Source organism: Balaenoptera physalus, assembly GCF_965194825.1.
Source record: "Balaenoptera physalus genome assembly, chromosome: 17".
NCBI classification, from domain to species: Eukaryota; Metazoa; Chordata; class Mammalia; order Artiodactyla; family Balaenopteridae; genus Balaenoptera; species Balaenoptera physalus.
In genome coordinates this window covers 60,718,366-60,738,850 of record NC_138895.1, presented here as the reverse complement: position 1 = coordinate 60,738,850, position 20,485 = coordinate 60,718,366, and the positions used below count along the sequence as shown (strand labels likewise).

Genomic DNA, 20,485 nt, shown 5'->3' with positions numbered 1-20,485 from the left:
ACACTCCCTAACACCATACACAAAAATAGACTCAAAATGGTTTAAAGACCTAAATGTAAGGCCAGGCACTATAAAACTCTTAAGAGGAAAGCATAGGCAGAATACTGTATGACAGGAATCAGGCAGGTGATTATTTGAAAAATCATGGGTTTAGGTTTGACTCTGTCTATAGGTACTAAAGATGCGGTAAAACAGATCATTAGATTTGACTGATCTTAGGGAACTGGACAGATTGAAAAATAGTTGTTAGAGCCACCAAAGATGACACCTGTTGTTGCAAATGCTAATTTTGAGAAAGTTGAGAACCAGAGTCAACAGATGACAGCAATGAGTATCTGTCAAGAGAGTTATAAACTAATGGCATAAGTTCAGAGTAGTTCTAGGGAGTTTTGAAAAAAATGGTAAAGACCTCTGTTTCTCTCAGGATTCTTACACTTAATTGATTTAAAAAAAAATCTTGTAAGGGTTATGATCATATTCTCTAAGGTACTATCTGTAAAAGAAAATGTTGCATTTAGTTTTAAATATCAATTTATTATTTAGGTACTATTTCTGTGGAAAATGATGTAAATAAAAATAAATATAACAAAGATTAATTATGGCCAGTTACACTGTATTATTTTCAGTATTCTATTTTGAATATGTAATGAAATTTTATATCATTATTAATTTACAGTGTTCATTCAAATTTATTAATTACACAAAAGCCATGTCTTAAATTCTTTTTGGGTACAAATAACTGCTGTAGGATGCAGATTTATGACATTTATCATTATGATTATTTTCATTGATTTATTTCTCCTAAAATCCAGTATAGTAATTTGTGACATATAATCATGAGTATGGCTATTTCGAGTGTAAAATAGAGAAGGTAATAGACCAATTGAAACCTCATTTCTAGACATTCTTTATCAGGTTACTCTTTTTTTTTTTGGTACATCATTTGCTGCCTTCTGAAATTATCTCACTCATTTGTTTTTGTTACCTTCTTTATTTGTAGGACCACAGATCTTGTATGTGTTGTTTACAATTATATTTCCAACCCTTAACATCAGTGTTTGTCATATAGTAAGTGCTCAATAAATAATTGAGTATACTTAATCTTTCCAGTACCAAGGGGTGATTCTCACTGGCTTTATACTAGAATGAATCCATATTGCCTACCTTCAAATGACCATAGTAATGTCATATAGGATTAACAGTGATTTATATTTACAAAATATCTCCTTTAGTATTTAAGAAATTAATTATCTCAATTAATTAGTTTAATGGAATCTTTCTAGTTGGCACATATTCTTAGTCCTCCATTTCTCATACCTCCTGATAACATGTGAAATGTGTTGCAGATATATGTAAATTCATTTACTAGATTGCTCCATAAGCCACAAAGTCATACTGTGTAAATCATGTTTAAATAGTGAGCAATACTAAGTTACCACAGTCAGGAAAGTCCGTGTGATTCCCTTATAACCAGTGAAGCTATTTTCATTCTCTGGTGGCAAATGAGTCTTTGGTGTACTTACTTTCTATTTCTAGTTCAGTGTCTTGGCTTATCTACAGTTATGCTTCATGAGAATAAGCACTGAGGCTGTCAGGAATATCCTCTTAGTTCCACCTCTGTTAAGTTGCCATTCTCCACCTCATGTACATTGTGTTTCTAGCTGCTGCTGCTGTAACATCTTCAGTTCTATTTTTCTCAATTCCTGAAGGTGAATTCAGGTTAAAAACTATAGTTCCATAGTAGCTATTACTTGCTTTTACTACACTCTCTTACTGAAATTATCTTCGATGTTCCTGAGAAAGATGGAAAGTTTATCCTTTTCATTGTCTGTTTCATCTTCTTTCCTCTCACACTTTTCGTGATGTCCTTGTTGAGCTGCTTCTCATCTGTTGGATTTTTTAAGGACTGTTCTCCAAACTCTGTTCTTTAGTCTTTTACAACCATTCATGTATTGTACTCTCATTACATTTAGAAATGTGTGCAGCCTGTCAAAAATAATTTAAACTTTTCCTAATGGATGTTTATGCTCATTGAATCGGGGAATTGAAGAGAATCAAATTGTAAATCAAAATCTGGCATAAAACATGCTACTGTACTGAAAATATAATTGTACCAAATCCAAGTTTTGGTTTTTTTTTTTCATTGAATTGCTGTCTGAACCAAACCAACCAACAAGCAAACAAAAGTAAAGATAACTTGGATACTGCATTTTCTGAAAGTAATGAAGTAAATTTTTAAAACTTGAGTTTTAAAATTATACAGGTATGTTATGTGTCTGTCTTTACTCAATTCAGATATGAAAAAACAGCCGGCTTGACTAGTAAACAGTCACCCCTATGAAAAGAGGAAATAAGGCATTGATGGGGAAAAATTAAAGAAAATTCATTCCAAAGCTGGTGGAGAAATGAGAACTATATGGGATAGAACCCAACTTGTTCATGTTAGAATCCAAAAAAATTGGATTACACAGTAATGTTGCCAAGCCCATTCTGTTCATTCATGGGCACAATGATAAAATAAATGTGAATTCATATTTTTATGCTATGGCAGGTGGTCATCCACTAAAAGTGATGGCTAGCTCCCAAATATTCTAGGAGAAGTCAGTTTTAGGAAATAAAGGGGGAGGATGTAGGATAAAGGGTTTTTGCATCACTGTGTCTACACCTGCTGATTACATGTGCAAGGATGGATATTCCAATCTCCCCTACCTGTCCCCTAGAATGAATAACTGCCAAGCACTGAGAGAAGAAATCACCTCCCCCAACACACACACACACATACACCAGCTGTCTAGTTTGCCTTCCTATGAAGAAAAGTGTAAGCTTTGAAGAAGCGGAAAGATATGTCATATACTGGTTATTAGGAAACCTTATTCTAAAACTCTCTTTCATGATGTGATAGTCTTTTGAGAGTATTTTACCTTGGCTTTATAACACATACCTAGTATTTAAATGGTTAGGTATGTAGGGGTGGTATTCCTTTGTTGAATTAAATCAGCAAAACTACTTTGCTGGAAATCTTCAAAAGATTATAGAGCAAGAGAGTTATTTCATCTATTAATCATGACCAGGATCCTGGGGCATAGTTTAAAATTTTTGCTTTAAGGAGATTATGTAGTGCTACCTTTGTGACTAGATATGTGGTGACTATATATCCAAAATACAGTCTGTTCTCTATCAGTTGGAGCAGACCTCCAGTGCCTTATAGAAGTATGCATTATAATGAGAGCTAATCATTAAATGTACAATATTGTGAAATTACATTAAAATAGTGCTTGTTCTATGAAATGAAATTGTGAAATCTTCCATTGAATGTGAAATGCTGAAAATATGTTAAATGGAAAAAGTATATCAATTGCTTTAAAGTCTTTCTGTTTTGTAACTATACTGTATTGATACATACACGGGTTATGCTGTGACCAGCACTGTCAGCTCAGCAGCCATTATGTTTATTATTGTCTATTCAATAAATTTTGGAGAATCAAAATTATATGTAGTTTACAGTTGATTTTACTAATATATGCAACCCGATTGGAATAGCTTATTTTGGAATTACACTATTCTATGATTGACTTTTCTATGCATAAAATAACTATTTCACTTGTGCTTAAAAAGTTAGCAAGGCAAAGTCATGAATATTGTATACAAGTAGACATTTTTGGGGGTCCCAGTTCAGTGAAAATGTTTACTACTTAAAAGCTTTCTAAATTTTTTTTGTTGTCTTCCGTAATTCAGGTTATCTGGAATGAATATACCACCACCAATTATCAGCAACAAAAACTGGCTCAGACTGCATTTTGTTACAGACAGCAATCACCGATATCGTGGATTTAGTGCTCCATATCAAGGTATATTTAATGAATACGTCTGCCTCTTTTGATGTGTAAAATGATTTTGGTATACACAACTACATTTTATGATAGAGGCAAAATATCTTTAGCATTAACACATGGTAGTTTGAATAAGCAAAAATGGTCATTTTCTTTCTGAGGCAATATTGTGATCATAACTAAATTACGGTATGAAAGTTAGTTGAGTTTTGTAGTACACTGTCCAGAATAAAGACTATTGTAACCTCTAAAAGGTAATGTGTAACAGGTGTAATATTTACCTTTAATAAAGTGCTTCAGTAGTTGAACATACTACCTAAACATGTACCACAAAACACTGCAGAAAACTGCAGTTGTAAATAGGCTCTTCATCAGTTGAAATCCATTTCCATATACAGTGTTTTTGCAAATGTTACTTTCATTAACTTTGTTAGGATTATTATCTACAGGTATAAGTTTTGAATAAGTGAGATATAGTATTTGATATATTAACTTGAAAAAACTCTTTGTTTAGAATTTGATTATTATGGAGTATTAATAAAAATGTAGCTTCTACAATGTTTAGGAATATTATGTGGGTTTGGTGCACTTATTCTCAGACTACTTGTGTTAATAATTCATTTCATTCTTAGCAGTGTATCAGCTACTGTTCAGGGAGTAGTGAACATTGCCACAGTTAAATATTTCCATTTATCTGTTTTTTTTAGTGCTTTCCTTTTTAATAATCTTCAGCTGAAGCACTTTGTAAATTGAATATGATGACTTTAGGCAGCTTATAGTTAATACCTAAAATAGTATTAGACTACATATTGTTTTCTGGAATACAAATTTCAACAATTTATACTTTGGAGACCAGTAACCTTTCTACAGATGCCCTATCAATACGTTTCTCACAGTAATAGCAACAGATTAATGTGATTGGTATTTGTAATATTTTATTGGGTATCACTGTAATAAAAATTCCTAAGATTGTAACTTAAAAGTAAAGATTTTAGACAAAGTCCACTCTAGAAAACCCTGTAATTTCTATTTGTTAAGTAGTTAATTCGAATGGAAACATGAGTGCAAATTTGCTCTTAAAGCTATGCATTGTATTAACATCTCTCATGATAGAATATATTGTCTATCATATCTGTTATCATCATAAAACTATATATTTTAAAAATAAAAATTAAATGTTTATAGAAAAACTTATTTTCCTTTATTTTATTAAAAATAACTGTTTGGGCATAGTAACTCGAATCTTATCAGTTTTAACCAGTGTCACTTTTAAATTTGCAATCATATTTTACTGAGTTTCCATTTAAATTTCTAAAATTTTTGTGTAGTTCAGAAATAAGAAGTCTTTTTATTGAAAATAATTAGCTGTTGTAGAGCCTCTTTATCTCTGGGTTCACCCCTTTCCTTGTGGAGTTTTCCACTCACATAATTTTATGGCTCTGATTCGCTCTTCAATGAATTAAGGCAGATGGCATGGCAGAAATTCAAAAGACTATCATCTTTGACTCATGTGGTGATCCTTTCTGTTTGATTCATAGAATCTTTCAGTAAGACATCTTCTACTCTTTATCTGAATAGAAATAAAGTAGCACTTATTTTATATTTAAATGTACAGCCTGGAGAGAAAAAAACAAACATAGATCTCTTATCTTAAAAAATAAAATGGTATTTCGTTTGTTTTATGCAGTATGGTTTCATGAAACTGGTATCTTTAGATAGGTTGTTTTGCATTATAAGACAGTAGTACAAAGCTGCTAGTAGATTTGTGTGCTTAATTATAATTTTCAGTATTCTACTCACTAATCTTAAATTGACTTTTATAGTATTTTCAAGATTCAGTTTGATTTTCCTGCATTGCCTGTCTGGTTTTAGCACTGAAGAATAACATATCAATGAATTTACTGTAGTAAAATAGAAAGGAAGTGTTTTATGGGGTATGAATTATTTCTATTTTCAGCAGGAAAAGGAGCTCAAAAGAGGGTAATTTTTGGTGTAATCTGTATCTTCACACTGTAGAGGGAATAAAGTGGCCTGAGAAAGTATAAGCTATAATTTTATAATAAAATCAAGGAAAAGTTTTAATATATAAAAACACACCTTTGCATTGTATCCTTTTAAAACTTTCCTGATTCAGCCTTGATTTTTCTAATTGCATTATCTCCAAATAATATTTTACCTAAACGTAAGCTCAGTTGGAGAAGCAGTTCTTGAAACTATAAGCAAAGAAATTTTGATTAACAAAAACTCTACTAGACTAACTTAAATAGCTATAAAATTCATAATTCTGACATGCTGAATACATGCCCTGGCATGAACTGATAATCATGCTTTTTAGATTGTTCCATGCTACCATATAATTTCAGTGGTGTCTAAATTATAACTAATTCAAGATAGAAAATTTTGTGGAATATACTATTCAAAAGTCACAACCAAGTCTCCATGTAGCACAGCTTCCTAATAACTCAAATACTTACTGAGTACTCAGTAATTATTATTGATTTATCTAGTCTTTTGAGTTCATTTAATGTTCTAAGTTTCCAAAGATTGATGACTTTCCCCATAGCATTTCTGTTTAATCTGTATTCTTTATAAAATACCGTGAAAATTAACTGAAAACTCCTAAGGATTCCTAAATACCATTAGCTATTTTTTATAACTTGTCCCTTAATTGATCCCGTAATTGATGGAGTAGGCACATAGACAGAGCAACATGCTTTCCCCCATAGGACCTCCTTTCAGTTGTGTTATAGGCTGGCTGCTTTATTATTTTAGATATAATAATTTAAATCGGGTTAAGCAGAGGTTGAGGATAACACGTTAACAAATATAGTATGTTCTGACTCAAAAGTACTGAGAAAAATCATGATTTAAATGAAATGACTTTGATACAGTATGTTTTCCCTCCCCCAGGTCCCACATTGAAAATATTCACATGTATCTAAAATAAATAAAGCGGCTCCTGCCCCCGCCAAGTTTATTTATACTGGAAATCTCTTCTTTTAAAACTCTATTCTTATCTCTTCTATGCTTTAAAATTTTTCCTTTATAAATTTTCAATTCTCCCCCAAAGAAAATCACTTCAATGTCATTTTACTATATTAGTCTTTGATTTTAAATAAGATTCCTGCATTCAAGTTCCATTAAGTCTCTTCTAATGAGAACTTGAATAGTGCTACTACACACATAAATAGTATAACTTTTCATTAACTGTGGTATTTGGAAGTTCTCTATTTATTGAAATCCCCATATTATTGTCACTTGATCTTTATTATAAACCTAAAATCTATTATTTTCCATTTACATGAATAATTGATCAAGTTTTCTTAATTTCTAAATTGGAAGGAGATTTTCAGATGACAACTGTCCAATAGAGAAACTTTTACCTTTAGGTGATGTTTAGTAAAAAGTATTATTTTTATCCATAAATATCACATATTCAAGTGTGAAAATTATTACAACATTTTTCATTTTAAGTTATTCAGCATATCATACTTTTTTAATGTGCAAAGATACTACAGCTGTAGATATTTATAAAATTGTTTTTGGCATGTAAGTTTAGGAATTACAACATTTAATTGATTCCAAATATCTAAATATATGAATATTCCTATATTATAGATTAAGCCTTCTAAATCCTTATAGATTTTATCACATTTTGATTTTTCTCTTATCTTTCATAATTTTGTTGATATGACTCTTCTTATGCAGGTTAACATTTTATAGACAGTTTCAATTAAACAAAGGTATGTCAATAGTAATACAGTGTATTTTCAATTTATGTAGAAAAATATTTCATATAGGGTCTAAAAGAGATTATCCTTTTGGGATCAGCTGTGCCTCTTTTTGGTAAGAAAAACATTTAATGGACAAAACTTTCAAATCGTATTGAAAATTCACTGCCATAAACCCCAGTTACGCAGAGGCCCTTGCTTGACATTTTAGACGCACATAATTTAAGTGGGAAATAACTTCAGACTAGTTACTCTGTTTTTTACAGTTGGAAATGTTTTGACCTAAACGTGTGTGCACTGTTACTGAACAAAAATAAATAAGATTATCAGCGATGCAACGTAATATAGTGAGAAAGAATAGGATTCGGGGGTCAGAAGATGAGCGTTGAATTGCAAAGTTACTAACTGCTGTCTAAGTTGTCTTGAACCTTGGTTTCCCAAAGAGTAAAAATAGTCACAGTGGCTAGACATGTTATTGTTGTGCAAATCAAATGGCATTAAGATTTCTTATAGTAAAATTCAGACATGCAGTCAATAAAGATGCTGTTTTATGAAAGAGACAATCAACCATATGGAATGAGTGAGAAACACACTGTCTAACAATGAGGTACAAATAGTTAAAAAATTGTGACCAAACATAAAATTTAAATCCAGGAATCACAATTAAAAGGAAAATGTTAGGTTTTGTATTTCTCACTGTCACAAATGAGGGTGTCCATATTTCTCCAGGATAAAAGCACTTATCCTTAGAACCGAAATTTAAAATAGGATTTTTGTTAAAACTGTAACTGAGAAACGGTTTCCTCTGTATAACAGAAGTTTTAAAATCATAAATAAAATCCAGGTTTAAAAATAGAGCACAGCATCAAAGCAATCTGTTTAATTACATTTTTTTCTAATTTTGTTTAGACATCAGTTTTTCTTATTGTACCTTCATATTTACATTGTTTAAAAAAAGGGAGGGAGGGTTCCCTTTTCTCCACACCCTCTCCAGCATTTATTGTTTGTAGATTTTTTGATGATGGCCATTCTGACCGGTGTGAAGTGATAGACTCTGTCATACAGAGTGAAGTAAGTCAGAAAGAGAAAAACAAATACCATATGCTAACACATATATATAGAATCTAAAAAAATATGGTTCTGATGAACCTAGGGGCAGGACAGGAATAAAGACGCAGATGTAGAGAATAGACTTGAGGACATGGGGAGGGGGAAGGGTAAGCTGGGACGAAGTGAGAGAGTAGCATGGACATATATACACTACCAAATGTAAAATAGGTAGCTAGTGGGAAGCAGCCACATAGCACCGGGAGATCAGTTCGGTGCTTTGTGACCACCTAGAGGGGTGGGATAGGGAGGGTGGGAGGGAGACACAAGAGGGAGGAGATACGGGGATATATGTATATGTATAGCCAGTTCACTTTGTTATACAGCAGAAACTAACACAACATTGTAAAGCAATTATACTCCAATAAAGATGTTAAAAAAATGAATAAATAAATAAATAGGGTAGCTACCAGGAAAACAAAAACCAAGAAACTCCTTGATAGCATTTTCTTGTGTGATGTAAATTTATATTTCATAGTTGTGCCAATATAAAATTTAAGGCCTTTTATCATATTAGTTGATAATGATGTTAGAATTAAATTCTTCCATAGCTAATTATATTTATATTTTCATTCCAATCCTTAAAATTTATTTTCCAGTCTTATGTATCTCCCAGCCCAAAATTCTGTTTGTAAATTGTGGGTGTGTTTAACAGTAACTGGGTAGTTATCATTTCATTTCAAATGAAATTTGAAATATATAAAGAAATAGTCACATAAATCAACATATTAAATAGTGGATTGAGATTCTATTATACAAATTTCATTATTTTCTAAGGAATTGAATCAGTCTTCATAACTTGATACTTGAGGGACTCTGACTTACAGTCAAAAAGGAAAATATTATAGATTATTACTTTAAAAAAAGGTCTATAATGCTTACATTTGCTAAGTGTTCTTTCTTAATGTGTTTAATTTATATATATAAACCCATTATTGCTATATCTTAAAAAGTGAAAGGCAAATTATATTAACCTTATTTTAAAATCTCATGGAATTTGTGAAAATCAAAAAATATCTTAGTAAAATAAATGTGATTTATATTACTTTCTTCAAATACAGCAGCTACTATTAATAGGAGATAATTGATCAAATATCCAGTTTTAATATAGATCATTTAAAACATCTAGTAGGTTTAAAATGTAGTACTTGATGACTATAAAACTGAAATAAATTATTTTTGTTTATTATTTTAATTTGGATCACACATGCCTACTGGTGATGGAATAAACTTAAAATTTGACAGTCTCTTCTAGGATAAAAGTCTCTTTTGTGTTAACTTAGCTTCCCTGGGGCAAACGTTCAAACTTTCAGGGCTTAGGTCACCTCCTTCCTTTTAAAAGAAAGCTTCTAGTTATAAGTGATATTCTATGAGACCTAATAGTAATGGGGTGAAACCTACTAGTTATATGTAAACCCTTGTTCTCATTCATGAATATTAGCTGGTTTCAGTGAAGACACCATTTCTTGGTACCTGAGAATCCTGTAGACATCACTGCTGGTGTCCACAAGGCAACTTATAGTTTGCAGTTTTAGCATGGTCAGTGGTGCACCTTTCTGACTCGACTCCATGATACTTTTTGCTGGGTCTTCCATTCACTCTTTAGCTGGAACTCTTTAAACCACATATTCTACAATAAATTTTATTTTTCTCTTACCATGATAGCCCGATGGCAGGTTCCTGGCTCTCTGTTAACTCACTCATATGTGTCTGCCACCCAAAACCCATCCTTCAACAAAATGTAAAACTACCAACTTGGACATATATTATTCTTAATCCTCTACTGAATGTGGGTATGTATTTAAGAGGCTTACATTTTTCCTTAAATCAATGCTGTAAGACTTCAGAATTAATTCCTTTAGCAAATGGAGTTTAACAAATCTATACAAAAGTTTGTACTATCCCTCACTAACCTAAATCCTCCATGAGAGTTTTTATATGAAGGTGCAGCTTAGACTTCTCGTCCCTATCAGAAGGTGGGAGAACTTTTCTCTTGTCATGTCCTGAGTTTTCACTAATCATGGCTTTTTGTAAAGCTCTATTAACTTAGTCTTCCAGGCTTGTCTTTTGATCTGAAAAAGGAACTGTTTGAAATTTATATTCCATAATCTCTCTCAATATAGCATGACTCTCAAGATTAATGTCTGGGTTGGACTTTAAAAAATGTAATTTTCAGTCAAGGTTGTACAAGAACTCTCCCAAATTAGAGGAATCCAAGGTAATCAAAGAATAAGAGAAGTCCACAGAATCAAGATTAATAGTAACAAGGAAAACAAATGTTTAAGATGTTCAAAACATCCTACCTTTTATTAAGTGAGAAACTGATATCCTCAAGGAAGTATACATATTATGTTTCCTACGTAAGCCTAAAATATATTCTGTATTGATTTAATAATGTTCAACATTATTGAACATTTACAGCTGCAATTATTTTTTTTAAATACATTATCTACAATATTTACTGTCTTCATTATCCCAATTAACTTTGGGTTAGCACTTTCCTTTCAGTTAATGTGATTTCTATCTAATACTTTCAATTACTATAATGTAATGAATTAATGAATAATACTTTTTTAGTCTCTAATTGTATGAATTTCTTTTATTTCCAAGTATACAAAAAATTAACACAAAGTATTACAAAAAATTGCCATTGTTTTATTAGTTTTTTCTTTTTTTGCCATTCTTCTATGGTCGTACCTCATGGTGATTCAATACTATTCCATTTAGCATTCATTTGTATATGAATATATATGATAGGGTTTTACTCACAATAAGGAGTCTTAAATGTTCAAATTTACTATCTCTAGTGAGGGCAGTTTTGTTACATCACCTAAAGAATAGCACATAACAAAAAATAATTGATGAAGTTGGTGTTTAATAAACAAAATTCACTGTTTTATCATTCTGTTGAGATGACAAATATATTGAACAAATAATTTTATTTTTAGTAATGATTCAATAATTGCACAAAATGACCTCCAAAGGGCTTCAATCAAGCACAGCAGGTACAAGTAGTCAAAAACACTGTATGTGATTGATTCCTCCATATTGGTATGAAAATGGAGTTTGAGACAATAAGCCTGTAGACTTTAATTATTACATTTATTTTATAGGCAGTTTTACCATGCCATTTGAAAATAACATCATGAAATTAAAATCCCTAGACTTTTAAATTCGAATTCAAAGATACCCAGAAATAGCTAAAGGCAATTTAGGAAAAGTTTGTTTAAATGACAAAGATATTATTAACCTAAGATTTTCCTGAAGTTTAGAGTTGTATGGTAATAGTTATGCAGAGGTCAATTTTTTTTTTTTTTAACATCTTTATTGGAGTGTAATTGCTTTACTATTATAAAGTAAATATAATAGTAAAGTGTGTTAGTTTCTGCTGTATAACAAAGCGAATCAGCCAATTTTGTGGCCCAATATGCTTTGGAAGCACTGGGTTAAACAAATTTAAACTGAATTATTTTATTTAAGCAGATAAGCCCTTTTAGCATATTTTGGAACTATGACTCCTCAGGACACATTTTGGGAAATGATCCTATAAGTTATGATAGACAGGATTGACTTTATCTGTCAATAAATTTACCATTACTTAGCCTGTTCTTTTCTTCAGTTATTTAATTAAGTTACAAATAAGGCAGGCCAATTGCTAATGTTGTTTTATTAAACTAAATGATTTTTTAAATTAAAGCTCCCATTAGAGATGTATTATAGCACATTTATTTATTGTTTATTTACCTATGCATCCGATTTTGTTCAACAAAAATGTTACTGAGCACTTACTCTGTACCAGACACTGTACTAGGCTCTGATATTACACAACCCCGGAATTAAGAGAGTTTTTTTGTCTAGTGTGTAAGATGATGAGTGAATATTCCACTAAGAGAAAAATAATTTCTGAAGTATTATAATTAAGAAAATGTGAGCGCATGTGGGGAGTGAAGGAGAATGCATGGTCCAGGAAAGCTTTCAGACTTGAGTCTCAAGGATGCAGAGTAGTTTTCCGTTAGAATGGACATGTGATAACTGTGTGATATAAAACTGTGTTAGTCCACTATGGCTCTACAGATAATTAAAATATTGAAATAGTATTGATTGGTAAATAGCCACTCCCACTAGGCCCAGAGTACCTGCACTGCCTTCCTGACTCCTGAACTGCCACATCTCTTTCAGGACCCCCTCGATTGTCCTGTAATACAACAAATGACTAATTGCTGGCATAGCTGGGCACCTTCTGGATACTTCTGTGTTCAACATTCACAATTCAGTTTCTAGTCCCTACCAGCTGTTACTCAGTATTCTCAGTATCACCCCAGACCTTCTGGTTTATGACAAATTCAAAGTGACCAGCAAGTAGCAAAAATTATTACTCTCTATTACTATTGGATACCTTTTAAAATGTATTGTTCAATTAAAAGAATAGCACACATCTGTGTAAATTAAAATGTATGGACAATATAAATATTCTACATACTATACGTATAAAAGCTGGAAAACAGATTCTGAATTGTTTTATGGTTTTATAATTTACACCTCTCAAAAAACAGTGACTGTATCTTTTTATCTCTGCATCCCAGAGTACCATATTATAGATGCCCAGTATATGCTGAAAGAATGATTGACTGTTGTACACCCAGATGTATGTGTCACAAATTACAAAATATTTGCATATGCATTATTTTATGTAATCCTCACAGTATCTATCTATTGCATTATCTCTGTTTTATCAAACAAGAAACAAAGACTCTAGGACAAGTTTGCAGACATGCCTTGCGCAAGGACACCCAGACAAGGTGGCAGTGGGAGCTGTGCACCTCTGGCTAAGCCCTTTGCCAATGCTGCATCACCCAGGGAAAGGGGCTTATTTGTCTGATTCATTCCAACACCCTATTTGAGCTAGCTGCAGCCCTGTCAAAATAGTGTTAACCCCAATGTCATACTAGGAATTAGCAGAACCAGGTCTTAACCCTTAGAGCTTTCTGCTTCTAAGGCCTGTGCTTATTCCGCTATGAACTCCAGTCTTAGTTATACTCAAATTTGCAAATTCACAGAATGGATTTTTTACTTTTAGAAAAGGCTAAAATTCATTGAGAATCAAATTTGGTGAATAAAGTAAATGAAGTTGTGAAAATAGACTGTCCTTGACTATAAGTGACATGTTCATAAAACAATGTCAGTTAATAAATTAGTTAACATACGTAAAGCACTTTGAATAGTATCTGACAGAGAGTAAGCATTATATAAAATATTAGCTATTATTACTAGTAGCAGCAGTAGCAGGAGAAGCATCATCATCTTTATTGTTTGACTAAAAATGACTTAGAAGGCAATTTCAAGTATATTATGAGTTATAGGAATATTATGTGAAATAAAAATATCCCAACCTTTCATGGTAATTAGTTGGAGGCTCATTTATTTCATTACATAATATAAGTGGTTGATTGTTAATTTAAAAAAATCCATTAATACAGATTTCAATACAGTAGATATTATAATGAAATTTACTCAGAGTAAAAATATATCAGATATTTAACAGTCAAACATCTTACGAATTAAACATGTTAAATATCAGCAGAGTATATTCCTTGTTACTATATGTGTATGGGGTGAAACAGACAAAATAGTCTGCTGTTACAGGCTTATTTATCCTTTTATTAGATCAGGTACTACTCATTGTTATTAGAAAATCCAAGAAGAAATCTGTAGCTATAAAACAGCTTAAGGTGAAAGAAGTATAATAACCCTTATTAGGAAAGGCAATGAGTTCATAATACCCAGTATACTTTTGTTGGAAAAAGTCAAATTAAAACATTATACTATTGATCTAACAAGGAAACAACCATTTTGCATTGTTATATGCTTTCTTCCCACAAAAAAATACAAGTACTGTTTAGAGTTTCTATAACTAATATGAGCCTCCAGACTTTGCAGTCATGTACTTCTGTCAAACCTCCAAGCAAATACTTGTTTTTCTAGCTTATCAGTATAACAGAAAGCCAGTAAACTCTTTTCTGAAGCAGATGTTTAAATAAGAAATGACAATAAAAACTATGATTAGAAAAGTAGGGAGAGGTAGAAATTCCCAGGAATATATTTTCCTTCACACAAGTATTGTTCTGGAAAGAGCACTAGACTAGAAGTTGGTAAATCTGGGTACAGACCCATCTCTGTGAACTTGAATGGATTCCTTAACATCTCAGGACCCTGAGGCCATTAGATAATGGAACAATAAACTTCTTTCTAGTTCTAAAATTTTTGGCTTAATTTATTGTTCCCAATGCCAGTAACTCATAAAAGTTGCTACAATGATAGCTTAGCTCCACAGTGTTATGTATACATACACACACACACACACACACACACATATATACATATATATATATAAAATTTTACATTTTCTTGTAGCCACATAAACATGTAAAACAGACGAAGTTAATTTTAATTATTTTTAACTAATATGTCCAAAATGTTAACATTTCAACATTTAATCAACATAAAAATGATAATTGAAAAACAGAATGCAAAATATGTCATTAAGTCTCTGAAATCTAAATGCATATTTTACACTCACAGCACAACTCATTCTGATTGTTAAGTTTTCATTGGGAAGAGTTGATTTTTTTATAGACCAGAAGAAACATTTACTTATACTTAAAATAATAAATACTTTGTTAGCAATTATGATTTACTTAGGCTTCAATATAATTCTTATTGTCTGAATTAAATATTCAGATAAACATATTTTAATGTTACATTAGTGTATGCTTCCAATACTTTGCCTACAATACTGTATCTTACACAATGCAGCAGTTAATATGTAGTCTACCTATACAATAAAGTTGCATTTAATGGATAAAATATTTTGTGCTGCCTATTTCTAAATGTAAATTAAAATTAATTACAATGAAATACAAGTGAAAATTCAGTTCTTCAGTCTCACTAGCTACATTTCAAATGCTCAAAAGCCACAGGTGGCTAGTGGCTGCCATATTGGACTGTTCAGCCTCCACAGTCTTCTTTTGGCAGCTGTTAGTGTTCTGCAATTATAAAAGATGTAGGAAATCTGTTCCAAAATCACAGTAAATAAAATGAGAGACCACGATATAGTGTCATTTTTATCATTTTTCCTCAACTTTTTGTTGTTATTATCCACCAAGATCTGCCTTATCTCGGAACTTTAGAGTCCATAATTAATTTTTAAAATTATGATTTCTCTCTCCACCATATGAACTTTTAAATAAATCCATAAAATAAAAGCATTTAACAAAATTCCATCTTTCCCTATTTAGTACTTTTAGAAGCATTAATTTATTTGAAAACCAGTTTCTTTTTCTCTTTTTTCTATCTTTTTTTTTTTTTTTCGGTGCCCTTTAATGTATGTTCACTCTGTCAGACATGCAGCACAGATTTCTCTTTTCCTACCACAAAGATATTGAGAAGATTAACCTCATATTTAAGAAATGGAATGAATATTTCTGATTCATTATGTTCTGATTCTGTACCATGGGCCTGATTTCATACATTCTGTTTGTTTCATTTTCCGTATAAAGATATTCATTGTTTCAGAAAGTGTGGTAACTGTATATAAAAAGCAGAGTGTCACAAATGCATGTTAAGTTTTAAGAAGAGCCTCAAATTTCTTCTAGTTTTCACGGACAAAAGCTAATATATACGGACAAAAGCTAATAAATAATTTCAGTTTTATAGAAGAAAGACACCCTCAACATACATCTCCTCCAGGCTGAAAACCTAGTTAGGTCCTGTTGTCACATTAAACCAGTGAAATAGGTCGCTAGAGCTGCTGTAACAAGTTACCACAGACTAATTGGCTTAAACAACAGAAATGTATTTCTCACCATTCTAGAGGCTGTAAACCCAAGATTAAGGTGTCAGTAGGTTTGATTTCTTCTGAGGCCATTCTCTTGGCTTGCAGATGGTCACCCTTTGCTGTGTCCTCACATGGCCTTTTATCTGTGCACGCCCATGCCTTGTGTCTGTTTCTGTATGTCAAGATTTCCTCTTCTTATAAGAATATCAGTCATATTGGATTAAGGCCCACCCTAAAGAACTCATTTTAACTTAACCACCTCTTTAAATAACTTATCTCTAAATACAGTAACATTTTGAGGCACTGGGGTTTAGAACTTCAACACATGAATTTTAAAGGAATATAATTTCGCCCATAAAACTAGAAACACAGTTTCAATTCTATAATTAGAAAACCAAGCCCCAGATATTACTCAAAACAGTAAGTGTGATTGAATGCCAATTTTTTTTTCCCTGTTTCCCATCCCAGGCTTGCTAGCTAGGTACCTGTGTAAAGAAAGGGAAATGTTGAGATTGGCTGTTCTGGTCTCTCCGCCTTGCATTTTCCTTCTTCCAAACTCCTTCCTTGCTGCTGTTTTAGGTTTTTCTGAGATCAAACAGAAGTAGACTGGGGAAGAGGTAAAGGGACTGGCCTGGACCTAAGTCCTAAGCAGGCTACAGCCTCTCTCATCCTAATATTCAGGCTGACTCTGTCATGGGCAGTCGTGGGGCCTTTTCAGTGATTTAAGGGGGCCTCTCTCTTCTGAAATTCCTTATCCCTGGGAGATTCATCAGTATTCTAAAGGGATACTTGCCCAACTTGGTCCCCAGCCATTGGATACCCTCAGTCTTCTTGTGCTAAGGTATTTATTACCCCTCATGTGGCCTAATTGGACAGGTCCCCAGATGATGCCATTTTGAATCTCTGTAATCCTTGGTGAAACAGGAAACAAATTCTTGCTCTGAGAAACACAAAAAGATCAGGCTTATCTCAACACAGAAGCTTTCTCTTCTCTTTTACCCTCTAAAATTTCCTCAGCAGATGTCAGTTTTAGCTTATTACTGTGTGAATTTGACTTTAGCTTTCTCAGACATGAACAGACACCAGTCTTTTTTGTGTGCCAACTGCATGAAACAAATTTCATAACTGAGTGATCCCATTGAAGCCCAACTCACTAGACCAGCACTAGAAGGTACTTCTTTAGAAAGGCTCTAATCTAAATGGGCTCTTTTAAAGGAAACAATTTCACCAATTTCTTTCTCTCCTGTCTCCCTTTTACATCCTTGCTGGGTCTGAAGAGTACATGAGTCACAAAACAGATAATCCTACAATTCCTTTGAAAATGATTCATATAAGAAGCTAAATCTATCACACATTCACTTAAATATCTTAATATCTACTAAATCGATGCCTTCATTGAAACTGAATCAGGAAGAGCCCCATTCTAACCTCCAAGTACACACTCCACACACACATACACATACATATATATGGAAATGTTTACACACTTGCTGAAATCAACCTTTTACATTGTCAGACTGTTTAATAACCAATGGAAACTATATTTATCTTTTTCAATACTTTGTATTGTTGATCTAAAGCAAATAGACTGCCAGATATTTCTTCAGCAAAGATGGGTTTATTTGAGATCAGCCGAGAATTGCAGTTAAGGTTAGGGGTCTGCAGTCTTGGAGAACCGTATGCAAGTCCCTACATGGCAAGGGAAGACCTCTTTTATAGGGGGGAAAAGAAGTTGGAGGAGATACAGTAAACAAAGAGTCCATCCATGGCTTTTCATTGGCTGAGTCCTTGCCAGAAAAGAAGAGGAATCTTTCTTCTTCCGCAGTGAAGACACGGAGTCCTAACCACTGGACCACTGGGGAATTCCCCCAACCCCTTTAATTGGAGTTTCTGTTTATTAATTTTTTTACAGTATACTATTTTTACATATGATTTGCATCTTCTTTTAGTTGTAAAAATTTTCTCTCCAAATAATCTATTTCTCACGCTGCAATTGAACTCCTGTGGTTTGTGTAGCTCATAAATTAAACATGAAAAGCCAACAAGAAATAGATAATGCAAAATCAGCCAGTAGTTGGGAACTTCTGGAGTCTAGGATGAATCTGAGGTAAACAGAAAGCTACACACATAAAATTTCTTTGTTTGTTTTCAATAAGAGAAATTTGGAGAGGCACTGATATTAAGCTGAATATCTAAAGTTATGTATTGGAATCCCAGTTATGTCACTGTATAATGGTATATTATACAGTGTATAATGTATGTTAACTGTAGAAAATTTGCTGAATATGTTTGAGTCTTAATTTGCTCATAAACTGAAGGAGATGGATTATATAATCATCATTCTCTTTTTTGGCTAAGTTTTAAAAAATCTTGAATGATTTCATTTCTCTTTTAAATGGTAACTCTTAGTGAATTATTTGCAGATGACAAAACATTTGAGGGCATGTTTATATTTTAGATTTTTTTTACAAAATTTGTGTATATGGTTATGAGAATAAATGTTAAGAGGGGCTATTTTGCAGCTCTGACTCTAAAAAAGAATTAATCAAATGAACTTGATTTCTATATGGTCTTAATTTAAGTTACATAGTCCATGTTTTATGAATATGACAGTATATAGCATATATCTGTCCTGACCTGATTGTATTCATTTATACATTTACTTTTAATAAGTCCCAGGGCATCTAAACCATGGTTATGTAGCCATAGTTATTTGTTGACTGTGTGACATGGCAATTGAAGACCAGACTGAGGAAACTGATGACTTGTCCTTTTTTTTTCCTGGTTCACAGTGACTCAGTAGTACTTGCTGAGGGGTTTATTTTGCCATCTCTTTCTCTCAATCTCTGTTGATTGATAGATAGATAGACAGTCACTGGATGCAAGTTAAATTACTCATCCATGGAAGTTTAAGCAGGGCACCAAATTTATCTAACGTTATCAAAATGTGTTTGACATTTTTTTTATTAAATTACTTAAATCTTTAAGAAATTATTCACTAAATGTTGCCAACCATGAATAAATACTTTAATAAGCAAATTAAAAATGTGGCCTCTGATTCGTTTCCTTCCTTTCCCTAAAATTCTGCATAAGAATTGCCAAAATAATTAAAGTTCTTTCTTGGTACACAGATTTTAATTTTTAACTTTCTCCATTGAGTTATAGTATTGATTCCACAGCTATTAAATTACCTTGGAAAAAAAGACACTAACTAAATCTAGTGCTAAATATTCTGAAATAGAATGATCTTTCCACAACTACTGACTAGAGGTAAAGGAAATGAGGTCAAGGTCCTTTTTTATGACAATGTTATTTTGAAAATAAAAGACCCAATATTTTAAGTCTTCCTGTATATTAACATTGTTCAGTAACTCTTCTATTTTCTCTCATGTTTTCTCTTTGGATGTTGAATGCTTGTTAGTATACCTTTGTATATAGATGACCCTGTGATACTCTTACCTTCCTGTGAGAATTCTTTCTATATAATTTATGATGTATTTTCATGCTACATTTCTTTGCTTCTTTTGCTACAGGACTTACTTAATAGCTCTGCATAATGCATTCCCATTTAATTAAATGATAAGTAGGGCTGTAGACCAAGATCAATCTGAATCTGAATGGGACCAATTTGTTTCATACCCTATGAGAGAATTTCATTCTTTAGTGTTTTGTTGGTACCTAGAGACTAACACATTTTAAAGTCTTACAAGTTCTATTATTTTAATTTAATAGAAAACTTTACAAAAATGCCTGAGGGCCTCTTTAATCAAGATGATGTCAACAAAACCAAAAAGAAAAAAAAAAGTGATATCCCTTTCAAAATAAATTATATTGTTACAGTGTATTTCTGTCATTAGTCTTTACTGCTTTTGCAGGGGAATAGAGTGGGGATAGCTTAAATGTATCAGTAGGAAAATAAATGTTTCATATCTTCGGAGGCCAGTGTCTTCAAATAAGTGATAGAGATATGTTGTCAAGTCTGT

General features: G+C 32.3%; 1 protein-coding gene and 1 long non-coding RNA gene across 3 annotated transcripts in view; one reads left to right on the top strand and one right to left on the bottom strand.

Annotated features, from left to right (window-relative positions):
- Positions 1–20,485, top strand: part of CSMD3 (CUB and Sushi multiple domains 3) — a 1,197,521-nt gene that overhangs the window by 394,339 nt on the left and 782,697 nt on the right. For both annotated transcript variants that reach the window (XM_082433293.1, XM_082433292.1), the window contains exon 6: positions 3,736–3,848. In XM_082433293.1, coding sequence (XP_082289419.1) covers positions 3,736–3,848 — 113 coding nt within the window. The remainder of the gene's footprint in view (positions 1–3,735; positions 3,849–20,485) is intronic.
- The window catches only part of LOC309646713, a 728,077-nt gene that overhangs the window by 183,171 nt on the left and 524,421 nt on the right, over positions 1–20,485 (bottom strand). The window lies entirely within an intron of this gene.